Source organism: Dipodomys spectabilis, unplaced genomic scaffold (genome assembly GCF_019054845.1).
Source record: "Dipodomys spectabilis isolate Male_0828 unplaced genomic scaffold, ASM1905484v1 ptg000230l, whole genome shotgun sequence".
Lineage (NCBI taxonomy): Eukaryota > Metazoa > Chordata > Mammalia > Rodentia > Heteromyidae > Dipodomys > Dipodomys spectabilis.
In genome coordinates this window covers 5967249-5985507 of record NW_024870907.1, presented here as the reverse complement: position 1 = coordinate 5985507, position 18259 = coordinate 5967249, and the positions used below count along the sequence as shown (strand labels likewise).

The following is an 18259-nucleotide window of genomic DNA, read 5'->3' as shown; positions in this document are numbered from 1 at the left end:
GGAAGTGTCCGTGCTCTCGGGTGTGGTGTGGGGTGTTGTACAGGAAGTGTCCGTGCTCTGGGGTGTGGTGTGGGGTGTTGTAGAGGAAGTGTCCGTGCTCTCGGGTGTGGGGTGGGGTGTTGTACAGGAAGTGTCCGTGCTCTGGGGTGTGGTGTGGGGTGTTGTAGAGGAAGTGTCCGTGCTCTGGGGTGTGGTGTGGGGTGTTGTAGAGGAAGTGTCCGTGCTCTGGGGTGTGGTGTGGGGTGTTGTACAGGAAGTGTCCGTGCTCTGGGGTGTGGTGTGGGGTGTTGTAGAGGAAGTGTCCGTGCTCTGGGTGTGGGTGTGGGGTGTTGTAGAGGAAGTGTCCGTCCTCTCGGGTGTGGTGTGGGGTGTTGTAGAGGAAGTGTCCGTGCTCTGGGGTGTGGTGTGGGGTGTTGTAGAGGAAGTGTCCGTGCTCTGGGGTGTGGGGTGGGGTGTTGTACAGGAAGTGTCCGTGCTCTGGGGTGTGGTGTGGGGTGTTGTAGAGGAAGTGTCCGTGCTCTGGGGTGTGGTGTGGGGTGTTGTAGAGGAAGTGTCCGTGCTCTGGGGTGTGGGGTGTGGTGTTGTAGAGGAAGTGTCCGTGCTCTGGGGTGTGGTGTGGGGTGTTGTAGAGGAAGTGTCCGTGCTCTGGGGTGTGGTGTGGGGTGTTGTAGAGGAAGTGTCCGTGCTCTGGGGTGTGGGGTGGGGTGTTGTACAGGAAGTGTCCATGCTCTGGGGTGTGGGGTGGGGTGTTGTGGAGGAAGTGTCCGTGCTCTGGGGTGTGGTGTGGGGTGTTGTAGAGGAAGTGTCCGTGCTCTGGGGTGTGGGTGTGGGGTGTTGTAGAGGAAGTGTCCGTGCTCTCGGGTGTGGTGTGGGGTGTTGTAGAGGAAGTGTCCGTGCTCTAGGGTGTGGTGTGGGGTGTTGTAGAGGAAGTGTCCGTGCTCTGGGGTGTGGTGTGGGGTGTTGTAGAGGAAGTGTCCGTGCTCTGGGGTGTGGTGTGGGGTGTTGTAGAGGAAGTGTCTGTCCTCTCGGGTGTGGTGTGGGGTGTTGTGGAGGAAGTGTCCGTGCTGTGGGGTGTGGTGTGGGGTGTTGTAGAGGAAGTGTCCGTGCTCTGGGGTGTGGTGTGGGGTGGTATAGAGGAAGTGTCCGTGCTCTGGAGTGTGGGGTGGGGTGTTGTAGAGGAAGTGTCCGTGCTCTGGGGTGTGGTGTGGGGTGTTGTGGAGGAAGTGTCCGTGCTCTGGAGTGTGGTGTGGGGTGTTGTACAGGAAGTGTCCGTGCTCTGGGTTGTGGTGTGGGGTGTTGTAGAGGAAGTGTCCGTGCTCTGGGGTGTGGTGTGGGGTGTTGTGGAGGAAGTGTCCGTGCTCTGGGGTGTGGTGTGGGGTGTTGTGGAGGAAGTGTCCGTGCTCTGGGGTGTGGTGTGGGGTGTTGTACAGGAAGTGTCCGTGCTCTGGGTTGTGGTGTGGGGTGTTGTAGAGGAAGTGTCCGTGCTCTCGGGTGTGGTGTGGGGTGTTGTGGAGGAAGTGTCCGTGCTCTGGGGTGTCGTGTGGGGTGTTGTACAGGAAGTGTCCGTGCTCTGGGGTGTGGTGTGGGGTGTTGTGGAGGAAGTGTCCGTGCTCTGGAGTGTGGTGTGGGGTGTTGTACAGGAACTGTCCGTGCTCTGGGGTGTGGGGTGGGGTGTTGTAGAGGAAGTGTCCGTGCTCTGGGGTGTGGTGTGGGGTGTTGTGGAGGAAGTGTCCGTGCTCTGGGGTGTGGTGTGGGGTGTTGTACAGGAAGTGTCCGTGCTCTGGGGTGTGGGTGTGGAGTGTTGTAGACGAAGTGTCCGTGCTCTCGGGTGTGGTGTGGGGTGTTGTGGAGGAAGTGTCCATGCTCTCGGGTGTGGTGTGGGGTGTTGTACAGGAAGTGTCCGTGCTCTGGGGTGTGGTGTGGGGTGTTGTGGAGGAAGTGTCCGTGCTCTGGGGTGTGGTGTGGGGTGTTGTACAGGAAGTGTCCGTGCTCTGGGGTGTGGTGTGGGGTGTTGTACAGGAGGTGTCCGTGCTCTGGGGTGTGGTGTGGGGTGTTGTACAGGAAGTGTCCGTGCTCTGGGGTGTGGTGTGGGGTGTTGTAGAGGAAGTGTCCGTGCTCTGGGGTGTGGTGTGGGGTGTTGTAGAGGAAGTGTCCGTGCTCTGGGTTGTGGTGTTGGGTGTTGTAGAGGAAGTGTCTGTGCTCTGGAGTGTGGTGTGGGGTGTTGTAGAGGAAGTGTCCGTGCTCTCGGGTGTGGTGTGGGGTGTTGTAGAGGAAGTGTCCGTGCTCTGGGGTGTGGTGTGGGGTGTTGTAGAGGAAGTGTCCGTGCTCTGGGGTGTGGTGTGGGGTGTTGTACAGGAAGTGTCCGTGCTCTGGGGTGTGGTGTGGGGTGTTGTGGAGGAAGTGTCCGTGCTCTGGGGTGTGGTGTGGGGTGTTGTGGAGGAAGTGTCCGTGCTCTGGGGTGTGGTGTGGGGTGTTGTGGAGGAAGTGTCCGTCCTCTGGGGTGTGGTGTGGGGTGTTGTGGAGGAAGTGTCCATGCTCTCGGGTGTGGTGTGGGGTGTTGTAGAGGAAGTGTCCGTGCTCTGGGGTGTGGGGTGGGGTGTTGTAGAGGAAGTGTCTGTGCTCTGGGATGTGGTGTGGGGTGTTGTAGAGGAAGTGTTCGTCCTCTCGGCTGTGGAGTGGGGTGTTGTAGAGGAAGTGTCCGTGCTCTCGGGTGTGGGGTGTTGTAGAGGAAGTATCCGTGCTCTCGGGTGTGGTGTGGGGTGTTGTACAGGAAGTGTCCGTGCTCTCTGGTGTGGTGTGGTGTGTTGTAGAGGAAGTGTCCGTGCTCTGGGGTGTGGTGTGGGGTGTTGTAGAGGAAGTGTCCGTGCTCTGGGGTGTGGTGTGGGGTGTTGTAGAGGAAGTGTCCGTGCTCTGGGGTGTGGTGTGGGGTGTTGTAGAGGAAGTGTCCGTGCTCTGGGGTGTGGTGTGGGGTGTTGTAGAGGAAGTGTCCGTGCTCTGGGGTGTGGTGTGGGGTGTTGTAGAGGAAGTGTCCGTGCTCTGGGGTGTGGTGTGGGGTGTTGTGGAGGAAGTGTCCGTGCTCTGGGGTGTGGTGTGGGGTGTTGTAGAGGAAGTGTCCGTGCTCTGGGGTGTGGTGTGGGGTGTTGTGGAGGAAGTGTCCGTGCTCTGGGGTGTGGTGTGGGGTGTTGTAGAGGAAGTGTCCGTGCTCTGGGGTGTGGTGTGGCGTGTTGTGGAGGAAGTGTCCGTGCTCTGGGGTGTGGTGTGGGGTGTTATAGAGGAAGTGTCCGTGCTCTGGGGTGTGGTGTGGGGTGTTGTAGAGGAAGTGTCCGTGCTCTGGGGTGTGGTGTGGGGTGTTGTACAGGAAGTGTCCGTGCTCTGGGGTGTGGTGTGGGGTGTTGTAGAGGAAGTGTCCGTGCTCTGGGGTGTGGGGTGGGATGTTGTACAGGAAGTGTCCGTCCTCTCGCGTGTGGTGTGGGGTGTTGTGGAGGAAGTGTCTGTGCTCTGGGGTGTGGTGTGGGGTGTTGTAGAGGAAGTGTCCGTGCTCTCGCGTGTGGTGTGGGGTGTTGTACAGGAAGTGTCTGTGCTCTGGGGTGTGGTGTGGGGTGTTGTAGAGGAAGTGTCCGTGCTCTGGGGTGTGGTGTGGGGTGTTGTAGAGGAAGTGTCCGTGCTCTCGGGTGTGGTGTGGGGTGTTGTAGAGGAAGTGTCCGTGCTCTCGGGTGTGGGGTGGGGTGTTGTACAGGAAGTGTCCGTGCTCTGGGGTGTGGGGTGGGGTGTTGTAGAGGAAGTGTCTGTGCTCTGGGGTGTGGTGTGGGGTGTTGTAGAGGAAGTGTCCGTGCTCTGGGGTGTGGTGTGGGGTGTTGTAGAGGAAGTGTCCGTGCTCTGGGGTGTGGTGTGGGGTGTTGTAGAGGAAGTGTCCGTGCTCTGGGGTGTGGTGTGGGGTGTTGTAGAGGAAGTGTCCGTGCTCTGGGGTGTGGTGTGGGGTGTTGTAGAGGAAGTGTCCGTGCTCTGGGGTGTGGTGTGGGGTGTTGTAGAGGAAGTGTCCGTGCTCTGGGGTGTGGTGTGGGGTGTTGTAGAGGAAGTGTCCGTGCTCTGGGGTGTGGTGTGGGGTGTTGTAGAGGAAGTGTCCGTGCTCTGGGGTGTGGTGTGGGGTGTTGTAGAGGAAGTGTCTGTGCTCTGCGTTGTGGTGTGGGGTTTTGTAGAGGAAGTGTCCGTGCTCTGGGGTGTGGTGTGGGGTGTTGTAGAGGAAGTGTCCGTGCTCTGGGGTGTGGTGTGGGGTGTTGTACAGGAAGTGTCCCATCCTCTTGGCGTGTAGGGGATGTTATAGACGATATTTTGTTTGTCATCACTTGGGTAGCTGAGTTCAATGTGTCGCAAGTGCCACCATTCATGCCACCTCTGCCTGTGCCTACCGTGACAGAAGCCACTGCCTGTCAGTGTGGCGGCAGCTGTGTATGGTGGTGTGGAGGGCGTCTGGCCTACCTGGTCTACTGTTGTATCGGAGTCTGCTTGCGGCTTGGTGGTGGGGCTGCACCTGGTCTTGCCCTTTGGCCTGTGTTTTCCTGCTTCTGTCTAACTGGCCAGCGTGCGGGGTAGACAGTGGTTCCTGCCTGTGGGAAGTGTGATCTGGAGAGGCACAGGAGGATGTTTGCCACCATTAAGTCGTGGCGGTGAGGAGGCGGAGGTGCTGAGGAAGGACTGGTTCAGAGATCTGAGAGCCAGGGGTCCTTGGTCCCCCAGCTCCCCACACTGTGGGTCTTCCTTTCCCCTCGCACCAGCCTTTGCTTCAAGACCCTGGGGGTGCGTGTGTGTTCAGTTCTCACACTATCATCTCAGGATTCTTCATCTCCAGGCCTAGATTGGTGCCTTACAAGTGGGGGACCAAGCCGGGTGCTGGTGGCTCACGCCTGTAAGCCAGCTAGTCGGGAGGCTGAGATCTGAGGATCGTGGTTCAAAACCAGCCCAGGTGGGAAAATCCATGGGACTCTTATCTCTAATTAACCACCAGAAAACTGGCAGTGGTGCTGTGGCCCAAGTGGTAGAGTGTTCATCTGGAGCTGAAGAGCTGAGGGTCAGTACCCAGGCCCAGAGTTCAAGCCCCATAAACAACAAAACAAAAAAACTCACCCGCACGCTCCTCCCCCCCACCCCAAAAAAAAACCCAAACCAAGAGGGAACCAGAGCCTTGTTCCCGGGGCCTCCTTTACCCTGTCTGCTTCCCTGTTGTGTTTTTGTGTTTTTTCTTCTTTCTGCGCCTGTTGCCTCCCTAGCTCTTCCTTTGCCCTCCATAACAAGCAGAGGGATTTATTGTTTTGAAATCCTCCCCGTTTTGCACCTGCAGAGCCCTGAGAAGATCTCGGCAAGTGTCCTTCGGGGAGGCTCATGTTGAATCCCCTGCAGACAAAGGATTGCTTATCTTTTAAGACAGGGCCCTGAAGGGTGGTTGGCTTGTGAGCTGGGGTACATCCTGTCCTGTGTCAGAAGCCCAGAAGCTGGAACGGAACAGTGGTTCAGAGAGGTCCTTCTCCAGGCCTCCGGCTCTCAGCACAGCCGTAAAAGACTTTTGCCTTTTGGCGCGGAGGCTTGGAGACCACTGGGCCTCACACAGCCTGCTTCCTGCCCCATGGGCAGCCAGCCTGCTCCAGTGTGGCCAGTGGGGAGGGCTGCAAAGCGGGTGGTGGTTTTGTATTTCCTACCACGTACATGCAGGGAGCGGAGAGCCAGGCAAGAAGAGCCCTTCACGTGGGCGCCACAGACTGCATCTCTCACCAATCCCACCTTCTTCCCGGACCGTGGGGAGGTGCTGGGCTGGGCTGCAAAACTGACTGCGCAGCGTTTAGCACGGAGTGTGTTCACCACCGCCCACCGGTGAGGCAGTGCAGCACGAGGCCGATGCGCTCAGGCTCGGCGGACTGCAGGGCCTTTCTGACCTCCCAAGATGATGGTCGTGTTGGCATTCATTGCCGAGTTGAGGTTAGGTAATTGTGTTGTGAGCAGAGACTTCCCCTTGACCTTAAGAAGGAAACATGTCTTGGGTTGAATGTAGGACATCAGATCTGGGTTTGAAATTATCCCCAGTGTCATTTTCTGTTCTTAGTTGTGATTTGCTGGAAAGAATATAAGTGGTTATTTTCTTTTTAAAAATATCTTTATTGTTCAGGTGATGAACGGCGGGGGGGGGGGGGGGTTACAGTTACATAAGTAAGGCAATGAGTTCATGTCTTTTAAGTGGTTATTTTCTATCTGAAAAACCAATGTCATCTCAAACTCAGGGCAGGACGCAGCATTTTTGGGGGGTGCTTCCGTGCTAGGGTCTGCCAGGACTAAGTCAGTTCATTGTCGTGGACATCATTTTCCTTTTGGTGCTTTAATAAAAGTCATTGGTACTAATCCTCAGTACCACCTTCCCCCTCCCCCCCCCCCCCAAATAAAAGCAGGGGAGCTGGTGGCTCATGCCTGTAATCCCAGCCTCTCAAGGATCTGAAGATCTGGGTTCAGAGTCAGCCTGGGCAGACAGTTCAAGAGACTGTCTCCAATTAACCAGAAAGAAGCTCAAGTGGTAGTATGCTAGCCCTATGAGCACAAATGTGAGGCCATGAGTTCAAACCTCAGTACCAGCGTGCAAGTGCACGCGCACACACACACAGACTAAAAGCCAAAAACACTTCTAAATAGGAAAGAAAAGAACCACAGACCAATATACCCCATGCACATAGACATAAGCATCCTGAACAAAAGCTTTGGCAAATCAAAGTCAACAGCATATAAGAACAGCATGCCATTGTGACCAGTAGTTTATCTCAACGTGTAAGGTTGATTTAACTGGTGAAAAAGCAATCAATGTGTAGTTCATTATATTAACATATTAAGAACAAGCCTATAAAAACCATCTCAATATATATAGAAGAGGGAATTTGACAAAATCTAGCATCCACTCTTAATGAAAACTCTTAGTAACCATGGCATAGCAAGAAACATCCTGAGCTCTGTGGAGACAGCTAAATTTACACAAAATGATGTGAATATGGATGCTTTCCCACTGAGATTAGAAGTAGGGCAAAGTGCTTCTTCTTACCCTTCTGTTCCCCCCCCCCCCCCACGTGGTTGATTTCAGCCAGTGCAGTGGGGCAGAAGGAGAAATGAATGAAAACATACAGCTGCCTAAACAGCACCCAGGCTGAAGAGGAAGCCACACGTCTTCATCTGTGGACAGCACGGCCATCTCTTGAGTTCTCATGGGCTGGCGTAAGGCTGGAGAGTACCAAGAAGAAAATCTAGCAAGAATTGAGGGCCTGAGGCCACTATGAAAATGAATCCTGTTTCTATACGCCATTGCTATTAAATGAGCAGTGCCGTTGATGATAGCATAAAAATGTCAAGTGTCTAGTGAAAAAATGACAAAAGAGAAAATAGATTGTACACGGAAAGCTGCAAAACGTTGCTCGGAGAAATTAAAGATGACCTAATTATGTCCAGAGATAAAAAAAACTCAGACTATTAAATATCATTTCTTCCAGACGATCCCCTGCTCAACTTAGCCCCAGTCACGATTCAGAGTGCTTTTCGATTGAAACTGACAAGCCCCATGTCCCGTCCCGCCCCCTCTCCCCCCCATGCCTCTCCCCTTTGGTACTGGAGCCTGAACTCAGGACCTGTCACTTGCACAGTCTGCTTGCTTATCTGGTTCTGTATTACTGAGTCACCTCCAGCTTGGCAGTTTGCTGGTTGGTTTGGAGATGGAGTTTTGAGAACTTCTCTGCCCTGGTGGCTTCCAGATGAGAGCTTTCGTAAAGTAGCTAGGATTATAGACATAAGCCACTGTGCCTGGCGACAAGCTGATTTGTAAATTCATGTGCATACACAAAGCCTCCAGAATAGCTAAACAACAGTGAACAAGATAAACAACCTTGGAGGACTAACGCTACCTGATTTCAAGAACCGTAATCAAGACCTTGTGTTTTTGGCATTGAGACAAAGATCAGTGGGATAGACGAAAGTGCTTAGAAATCAAGCTGTTCATTCCCAGAAAAATCTGCTTCCAAAAAGGCACAAAAGAAATCCAGGAAAGCTGTATTTTGTAGTACCTTATATGAATTAAACAAGTGGTGTATATGCAGTGTATTTGAGGATGGGGGGTGGATTCATATTTGTACCATCTTGAAAAATTGGATCAGAATAATTCAGATTTGTTGTAAACTTAAAGTTATGAAACTTCTACAAGAAAATAGAGAATCTGGAAACCTGAGTTAGGCACTGAAGATTTTGAAGAATGTCACCCACGTCATGGGGTGGTAGAGAAAACCTGGGCAAATAAACTGGCTTTATCAAAATTAAAGTCTGCTGTTCAAATAGTCCAGTCTTATTTATCTTCACAGCATTGTCACGTTCTGAATGGTGTGGGGCAGAGCCAAGAACCAAGGCAGTGCACACACAGGCTCTCAGCCTGCAGACTGCCGCCTACCCCACGTCTCCTGCCAGGCCCTGCTGTCCTGCGGCGGGCCACCGTGGCCCTGGGCCTGTCTGGTGCGGGGCGCAGCCAGCCCTGGCTGCGCCTCCTGTCCCGGGGCTCACGTGGACCCTGTTGACTGGTCTGATGGCTCGTGTTCCCTCACCTGTACGCGTCCCCTCCCCCGGCTCTGAGGGGAGCGTGGAGAGGCTAATGAGTACGTCTGCGAATGATTGGATTTGATGCCATGTTGCCTTGCTTCCATGGAGCCCTAGAAGAACTTGTATTTTAGATTATGTTACTGTCAAAAAATACACCTTAATATGTCTCTGGAGAGGAGAAGATTGTATGCTGGGATGCCAGATCCGTGCCGATCTCTTACCACTGCCGGGAGGCTTTGTTCTGTTCTCAGCCTGTCATTATGGAGCCTTCCTCCCCGCCCCCCCAGGTGGGGGCCCTCCCGGGCTCAGGCATGGGCGCACGGCCTCTTCCTCCAGCCATCTGGCCACTGGAGGCTCAGCTGCGTGTGACCCCCTCCACTCCCACACTTGGGTTGAGTGTGGAATGGCAGATGGCGGTCATGTACTTCCGCTTCCATATTAAAGTCTGCCCTGGGCAGTGGTGGACCAGCAGTGTGCGTGCAGCATGGTCTCTGCCCTGGTGCGTGCTGGGGTGTAGCCTCTGGGGGCCATCTGATGGTGGCGGGTGCATCCTCTTCCCTCTCAGTGTGCCAGCTGCCACGGCTGACCGCCTGCAGTCACATGATCAGGCCATCCCTGACTGCCCATATGCCATTACATGCAGGAGCCCCAGGACACTTGCACTTCTGCCTAGTGGGCTGTAAATCTTTAGGCATCTGTGATCCCTCAGGTGGAGTAACTTGTTGGAATGGCTCACGGAACTTGGGAAAGCATTGCACCTGTAGTTGCAGTTCTATTGCAAAGCACAGGTCATGAGGACTGGCCAAGTGGAGGGTGGTGTGGACCAGAGTCAGGAGGGCTCCTGGGGCCGTGGAGCTCCATTATCTCCGTGTGAGTCACGGTGGTTACAGCACTGTGCTGCCACTCACGCTGTTTATCAGGCAGGAGGCTCCTCGGAGGCCAGGGCCAGGGCCTGGTCTCGGACCCCAGCCCCTGGTCTGACCGAGTGCCTCGTGGGTATATTCCCTGGTGACCACTCAGTTCCCATTGTGGAGCAACTAAGGCCCACCTGCAGCCAACTGAGTATGACAGGACTTACAGCCCCTGCCGGGAGCTGGGAGCCGAGGCCAAAGTCTTACCCTGGCAGCTGAGGGGGCCGTCTGGAATGGCTCACCTCCAGTGTGTGACGGGCCATGTTTCTGGTTGCTTCCCTGAGCTCCAGGGAGGGGCGAGGTGCTTCCTGGGGGACGGATGCCTCTCTGGCCCCTCCAGCTCAGTGGAATTGGTGGATTTGGGGCTCTCGCCCCAAAGCAGGCTGTGCAGAGTGTGCATCTTCAGCACACTCCCGAGGTGGTGTTCATATTTTCTAACTAAATCTCCCTTCTTATTGATTTCCGTTACAATCTCTGAAGACGGAAGTGCTTTTCCCGAGGTGTGGAGGAGAAGCCTCGGGCTGCAGCCCAGTGCGTGGCCTCATGGGTCAGCTGCAGCGCCGGAGGGGCCGCCACAGAGCCGGCTGCCCCAGGCCTGGTCACCTTCGGTGAGCACGACCGCCGGGGCCTGGTGTGCTAGGAACTGGCCCAGAGCACGTGGTCGTCCGGACTCCCCGTCTCTTGGAGCTTGCTGGTCGGCAACCCAAGCTGGCAGGTCGTCCGAGTGCTGTGACTTGGAGGTGGGCTGCTCTGCCCAGCCCTGGCCCTGCACAGCTCTGGGCTGAGCGCCTCCCACTGCCTCTGGTTTCTATAAGCCATCCCCGTTGGGTCTTCGGTCACTTCCGGCCTCTCTGCCGTTCTGGTGGCTGTGAAGGCTGCACATGAGAGTCCCAAGGGGTTTGCCCACCCTTGGTTCATTGGAGGGTAGGGAAGCGTCGAGCCTGGTGTGACCCACACCTGTGGTGTGGATTTCTGAGACTGGGCCCCAGAGTTCCCTGTCTGGATGGTTGGGAGGGGCCTGGCTGTGCGATGCCCTCCGGCTCAGCACCTCATCCCGCCCACCCTGGGCGCAGCAGGCCCCTGAGTCCTCAGCTAGCAGGTGTGCGAGGCCTGGCGCTGGTTGGGACCCGGCTCTTCCTCCTGACGAGGGAGGGCTACTCTGCTGTAAAGAGGTTCTATGTTCACTGGCAGTTGGCTCTTGTTTCTGTTCTCTATCCTTTTAACTGATGAGAGAGTTGAAATCTTTCCCCCAAATCAAAGCCTATTCATGTCTGGCCCAGCAAAAGCATGATGTGTTCACATCTTCCTTTGGCTCTGTGCGGGGTGCTTGAAAGGTTTCTTTGTCAGGTAGCTAAGTGTGAGCAATTGTGCCTCTTCTTTGGGCAAATAAATCTGAGTGGCGTCTGCTCCTGCGTCAACAGTGTTTTGATGCCACGTCAATAGATACGCGCCTTCTCCTTTGTAGCGGAAGTCCCCGGGCCCAGAATGTTTGTCTAATGTGTCTGCACTTCCAGGCAGGAAGACACGAAGTTCTGAGAATCCCAGCCTGCAGTTCTGCTGTGGGAAGCGCTCAGGAAAGGGCTCCGCAGCCCATGGCTGTTGTGTCTCTCTCTACCTCCCCCGACCCGCAGCACAGTCCCTTCCTGGTGTTTCTACAGCCTCACGGGGTGTTGTGAAAGGACTCCTTTCAGCCTGAAAGATGACAATAATTACATCTGCCTGCTCATTCATTATGTGCCCACCCTTCTTTCCAGTGAAATGGAAATTTCAGTCTCAGAATTATTGCTAACCAAATTACCTTTATCAGTGAAAGAGCATCTGCTCACAATTACTTACAAAACAGGAAAAATGAATCTTTTCAGCATATACATCCACAGCTCTGATGTATATAAATTGAAAGTCATGCTTGGGGTTTAGCAGTCCATTTTTCACCATGTTCAAAATAGGAGGCAGCTCTGCCAGAAATTCATTATGCACGTTAGAAGGTGGCTGGAAAGCTGGTGGCTGGTCTACTTTATCACTGCTCATTACCCAGTTCTGGAGAAGCATGTAGTCAGGGAAAATGGCTGCTTCTCATGTGAACAAGGGCACTGTCCAGGGAGCTCCAGGTCACATGTTCTGTTGGCCCGAGCCAGCCAGCTTTGCCTCGCTGTGTGTGTGGCAGCCCGTTTCTGTGCTGTGACCGATGTCAGCACGTAGTGGGTGTGCTGCAGCCATTTAGCCCCTGGGAGTTTCCAGGGTCCAGTGCTGGGCAGAGGGGAAGGCAGGTGCTTGGGATGCCTATCCCTGGAGACTTGGACAGCTCCGGGGCTCAAGTGATTGGTCTGTCCTGCCTCTCCCACAAGCAGCCAAGCTCCTGGAGGGCAGATCTTTTCTTCCCTGTGCCTTGCTTTCAAAAGCAGCCAGGGCAGTGGAGGCCTGGCAGAATCCTGCTGGGGACCAAGGAATGAGGAGCCTTCCATCTGGGCAGGGACTGGCCTCCTCTGTTGGGTTATTGCTGTTCTGGGCAGTGTCTGGGGCTGGCCATCAGGTGGGGCTGCCCGGCCTCGAACCTTGCTCTGTGGAGGGAATGACTGTACAGTACAGGCCGCAGAGGGGCATTCCCGGGTTCTGACCCACTGCTGCCTAGCCCACGCCTTTGGCCAAGTTTTCTCACTGGCAAGTGGGGAATTGACAGCCCCAGGCCTCAGGGCAGGAGTCTCTGGGTCAGAGGAGGTGGTGCAGGTCAGAGGTCACCAGGCTCTGACTGGCAAGGCCCCTCCCAGAGTCCGCAGCACAGAGCGGCTCAGGCCTTGCTGGGTCTGGTTGCTGCCTTTGAGTCTGCCAGGAGCGTGGAAAGGATTCGTTTTCCCTTGGTTTCATTAGGTTACTTTAATGACAGATGGTCTGGCTGTTTCTGGCCAGTTTGCCTCCTGGGCACACAGGAGAGCTGTTTCTCAGCCCTTGTCAGTGGGTGGGCCCCTCGCTTTGCCGCGGGCAGGGCCCGGCCAGGGGCAGCAGCTCCCGGGACCCTGCCTTGAGGAATGGTGGTCAGCCAGGGGGGCGCCGCCACTCTTGGAACGAGAGGTGTTAGAGTGTGGGTTGAGGCCCTGTGCCCCGCAGCTGGCACTGGCACCGTGCCCGGGTCATTGCACGTGACTGCACCCCTGCGGCCCATGTGGCCGGCCCTGCTCTGGCCGTGTGGGTGACCCTGCCGGAGTGGCTGTGGGCGGCTGCTGCCCCTCGAGTGACTCCAGGCTGCTGACTTCGGCCTTGTTCCCATGGAAGGGTCTAGGCGGAGGGAGGCTGGCTGAGACTGGAGTCCATGGAAGTCCATGGAGCTGCAGGCTGGGTGGCCAGCTGGACCAGGCAGCCAGGCCACACCTGTGCAGGGAGTGGCTCCTGCTGAGGCCATGCTGGCTGCCTGGAAGGTCACCTTCTGTCCCCCGCAGGCCGGTTCCTTCCCCCAGGCTGCCTCCATGATCAGGGACACGCATCGCTCTTGCTCAGGGTAGAACCTTGCTCAGTGGAGCCCACCGTCATCTGAACCGAACTGCTGGTTTTCAGCTCTCATCAGTATGAATTTCATATCATCTGGAGCATCCTCGTCGTCGGTGCTCTGGGCCTTGGCCAAGGCCGCCATTAATCCTGGAGTGCTGGGCCTTTGAGAACAGGCAGAGGTCAGCCTGGACCAGGAGCCAATCAGAGAGCCTGGAAGTTTCCATTCTTCACTGTGGAAGCTGAAGAGAATTCCAGTTAGAACTGATTACTTGTTTTTATTTAAAAAAGGATTTGCTCATTTAGAAATACCGAAATCCACCAATCACATGTACATGTGTGTGCTTGATTTTAGTGTATTTTTTAGTGTTAGTTGTCCAAGGGGGCTTCATGGAGGTTTCCATCCTCACAAACCCTGGGCCCCATCAGCCTCCTCTGCCCATCACTCCTCCTCAACTCAGCTTTTATTGGTTTTATCGGTCTGTTTCCATACAAAGGACTTTGGCCATCTCCACTTCTCATCCGTGCTCTCCACGGATCCTCGCCCCTCCTGTGGACACCCACCCACAACCGAGCCCGGCCCACCCTCGCTAGACCTCTTAATAAAGCTAAACCACATGGACTCTCTCAGTGGGGGCTGAGTGTCAGGGAGCGGGCGGGCTGAGTGTCAGGGAGCTGCACGGCTGTCATCCTTCCTCGGCCGGCTGTCACAGTGCGTGGGGCCTGCTCCCCATTGACCTGGGCCTCTGGACCCCACGCGTATCCCTGCAGAGGCGGTACTTGGCGGCAGGCACGTGTGTGCCTCGGCATGGGTTTTCAGGCCGTCGCGACACACTGGGACCCTCCCTGTCAAACCCTGGTGCAGTCTCAGCTGCGTGGGGCGCTCTCTCCTGGCCACTCTGACGCCCTGTTGCAGGGGTGGGGTGTGCTGTATTGGGGTTCTTGCCTGCCTAGACTGCGTGCTTCCTTGCTTGCACTGATTTCGAATTGCCACCGCTGTGCACCCCCTGTGATGTTCTCCAGACCCTCCTCTCAGTCTGTTTGCTGATACTGTAATGAAATACTGAAAGCTGGGTACGTAGGAGGAAAATTACTTTGTTTAGCTCTCAGTTCTGGAGCTTTAAGGCCCTGGTCCTGGCATCAGCTTAGCCGGTGAGGATTTCATGGTGGATGGTGTCCCACGTGGTGGGAACCTGTGTAAGAGGGAGAGGTGACATCACATGACAGGAAGCCAGAGCAGAGGCCAAAGAGTGCTCAGGAGTATGCTTTGATGACATCTGTGCTGGGAGAACCAGCAGAGTCCTGAGAACTGCATTAGTTCCTTCTGAGGGTAGTCTGCCAACCTCTAGCCAGCTCATGAACCCGAGGGGACACACCAGGTCCAAATGGTGGAACAGCCACACAGAAGTCTGTTCTGCTCAGCTGAGGACAGTGGTGGTTTGCAGGAGGAGGAGGAGGTGGTGATAATGAGTGAGGCAACACAGGACCCAAGACCCCGCTGTGGGAACTGAGCCCCTCGTTGGGTGAGGCCAACAGGGCCTCCTCTCCTCCCAGCCATGGCAGCCTGGAGTCCAGACAGGCCTGTGCACACTTCTGCCGGGACTCCCAGCCATGGCAGCCTGGAGTCCAGACAGGCCTGTGCACACTTCTGCCGGGACTCCCAGCCATGGCAGCCTGGAGTCCAGACAGGCCTGTGCACACTTCTGCCGGGACTCCCAGCCATGGCAGCCTGGAGTCCAGACAGGCCTGTGCACACTTCTGCCGGGACTCCCAGCCATGGCAGCCTGGAGTCCAGACAGGCCTGTGCACACTTCTGCCGGGACTCCCAGCCATGGCAGCCTGGAGTCCAGACAGGCCTGTGCACACTTCTGCCGGGACTCCCAGCCATGGCAGCCTGGAGTCCAGACAGGCCTGTGCACACTTCTGCCAGAACTCCTAGCCATGGCAGCCTGGAGTCCAGACAGGCCTGTGCACACTTCTGCTGGGACCGCTCATCTGGAAGATGCTGGGCATCTCAAGGTGGGCGGGCCCCGCTTCTCCCTTACCTTCGCACTTCAGTTTGGAAAGCCTTGTTTCTGAAGTAACGGTGGGAAAGCTTGAGCCAGTGCACCCTAGCAAGCCACCGAGCACTTTCCCCTCTCCTGTGTATGTGTATTTTCCATTCTTAGAACTTTCTTTTGGTGCATGAGGAACTGTAAAGTTTAAAGGATCTCTCCTCAGGACAAGCACGTGGGGAAGGCAAGTGTGAGGGAAAGCAGGTGTGCAGAGGGGACAATCCTGGGACAATTAGGCACAAAGGACATACGCCACCATTACTATCCTTCCCAGGCCGTCAGAGTGCACTACACGGCAGGTACTGGGCAGGCAGGTAGTGGCCTGACCATCGGAATATTTGCCCCTGGGATGATACACCTTTCTCTGTAGGCATCATAAAACGGGGAGAGGGCTTGAGGCTGTGGAGGCTGCCTCAGCCTGAGCAGAAGCAGGATCACAGGGCTGATATAGGCGCTGCTTCGAGGTGGTTGGTGGTGGAGCCTGGCTCTTTGTAGAGGTACCCTGGCTTAGAACCCAGAGCCTGACAGACCTGTCCAGGGAGAAGTCCTTTCGTCTGGGTGAGGATGAGGTGTGTGGGAGGTGGCCTGCTCATTCTCTTGCCCTCTCTGGGCAGGTGGATCTGTGCCCGAGCCCACACTACGCACTACCCCTCCTGGGAACGGGGCTGTGTGTACCCCTGCCATCCATGGTGGCAGTGGCTGCTGTCGCCATCATCATTGCCACGGTCTCCACCAGCGTCCGTTCCCTTGAAGGGCTGTGAAGTTTGTCCTTGGAGCTTGGCGGTGTGCATGAGCGGCGCAGGGCTTCAGAGGGGCGGCCGGCTTTCCCGGGGTTCTGCTGACCGCCTGTGTTTGTTTGGTGCAGAGCAAGTCCACGGGCACCTGGAGCAGCACGAGGTGCGGTACCTGCAGTTTGCCTTCCGCTGGATGAACAACCTGTTGATGAGGGAGGTGCCGCTGCACTGTACCGTCCGTCTGTGGGACACCTACCAGGTGAGCGCTCCCGGCCTGCCCGGCCTCTGCTCGGCTGGACGGACTGGCCTTCAGCGCAGTCTCTCAGCTGAAGCACGGTCCTTTTAAAAGCCCACTTCTGGTGTCTGTCATCTGACTCGATGTAGAACAAGAAAAAAGGCTTTGTCCCATCTGTCTGTCACTGGATGTGGCTGGGACCTCTTGGTGCCGTGTTCCAGTGCTGGCCGGGCGTGTGCCTAATAAGGCTGTTCTCTGCTGGCAGCTTGAGCCGCTCCTGTCAGAAGCTTCACGCTCCCGACGCGCACGCTGTGTGTTTTCAGTGACTTATTACCAGGAGTGTGTCTTGAGGAGACTGCGTTTTCTGGAACCGGCTTTTATACCCTCAGGTGTTCACATTCTCACCCCTTTTCGTTTGTTCCTGACGCAGTCTGTGAAGCTGCGTCGCGTGCTGGGGTTCAGACCCTAGCTTCCGTTGTCAGGGCAAATGGCAAAAGCTGTTCCGTGGGCCTGGGAGCAGATCTCTGCACCGCACTAAGCGTGGCTCCCGCATTGGCCGGTTTTCACAGTACACTACAAGATACAAGCCTTTCACATTGTGTGCTCCAGGGCTATGCAAAGGGGGCTTTGCCCTGGGAGCTTGGCCCTATGGGTGGGGCAGGAAGGGGCGTAGCAGGAATACATCCAGGCACTCTCTGGGGTGCGCTCCAGCCTTGGAACCCTGCGCATGGGGTCCTCGAGAGAGTGGTGAGAGGCAGGATGCCCTGCGGCAGCCAGCGAGGCCTCCGGACCGAGGCCTCCGGACCGAGGAACCTCCATCTGGAGGCTGTACCCTTCCCTCAGGACGGGGTGCTGCTGGGCCTCCACGCCCACCATCCCTGATGGGCTGCCTTTCCCGTGATTACCTTGGATGGGTGCCTAGCGCTTTGTTCTTGCTGCTGCTGTGGTTGTGCGCTGTACAGCAGGTGTGGGTGGCCTGTGGTTCTTAAGTCTCGTGTTGATTTGTAACAGCTACTGAATCCAAACTGTACTTTCATTCCCTCAGCTCCTGTTTCATGATCATAGGAAGCCCTGTGCTTTACTTTTTTTTTTTGCAGCTTGTACGTTCTAATGCTGATTGTTAAAGGCATTGTTACTGGTCAGTAGGCTTTGCCTTTCAAAGTACTTGGCAGCTACAGAATTTCTGGATGAAAACATTAGCTGGGGCGTGAAGCCTTACCCGGCGTTATTTGGTCATGTAGCTGCCAGTCTAGTGCCATTGATCGGCTCTTCCTAGGATTACAGGAAACAAAATTTAATATCCTGTAAATGGCAAATGCTTTCCATTTTTGTGATTGGTCGGACCGTTCAAGACCCAATCCCCTCTCATTAAGCACAGAGTTCTTTGTACACGGTCCCATTATGAGTGAATTAGGTATTAAGTCAGTTGCACTCGGAAGAGCCGGAAGATGGATAGACTTGCCTCTGTCCTGCCCCGCTTCTCCAAAATTTCTAATAGGTGGTAAAACTTGGGACACAATTAGGACCTCATCACTGAGTTAATTTTCCTGAAATTAAATTTTGTCACGAACCACCTCATTCATATGATGGACTCATTCCAGATCCGATGGCACCCTGGTCATGAGCCTTTTTACATCTTAAAAATTGGGGTATTTCTATTTTACAGGGCCAAGTAACCATGAAATTATATTGCGTCTTTGGCAATGAAAATACACCGTAATCATCGGGTAGCAGTTGGCTGGTTATTTTCTTCTAAACTGGGTTGTTTATTAGCTGGGCTTTTCAGGTTTCAGTAACTATCTCCTCACAGAGGTACCTTGAACTCCTCTTGGGACGTGTGTCAATGAGAGGTTTAGTAATAAGCCCCTAACCTGTTTTAGGCTCCAGATACACAGTGGTCCAAAAACGAATGGGCTGAATGATTCTAGGCGTGGAAACGGCATGGTTCTCACTTCTTTGGGGCCAGCAACCTAGGGACCCAGGCCTGGTGTGTAACTGGTCTTAGGCAGTCCCAGCCCCAAGGGGCGCCCCAGCCTGTGAGAACCACTTTCAAGTCCTCTGTCAAAGGCTGTGCCAGGGGCATTGCCTCCAGTCCAAACCGTACTCACGAAGAGGAACTCTGGGTTTGTTCTGTTCATTGTGGGGCTGTGGCTGTACAGCTGAGTTAATGTGTTCTAAATTCAGTTTTCTCACCAGTTCAACCAGGATTTCTTTAATAGCACATGGGGGTTTCATTGTGATAATTCT

At 55.2% G+C, this 18259-nt stretch overlaps 1 protein-coding gene across 3 annotated transcripts in view; it reads left to right on the top strand.

Annotated features, from left to right (window-relative positions):
- Positions 1-18259, top strand: part of Tbc1d22a (TBC1 domain family member 22A) — a 351530-nt gene that overhangs the window by 252835 nt on the left and 80436 nt on the right. For all 3 annotated transcript variants that reach the window (XM_042697987.1, XM_042697985.1, XM_042697986.1), the window contains one exon: positions 15909-16036. In XM_042697987.1, coding sequence (XP_042553921.1) covers positions 15909-16036 — 128 coding nt within the window. The remainder of the gene's footprint in view (positions 1-15908; positions 16037-18259) is intronic.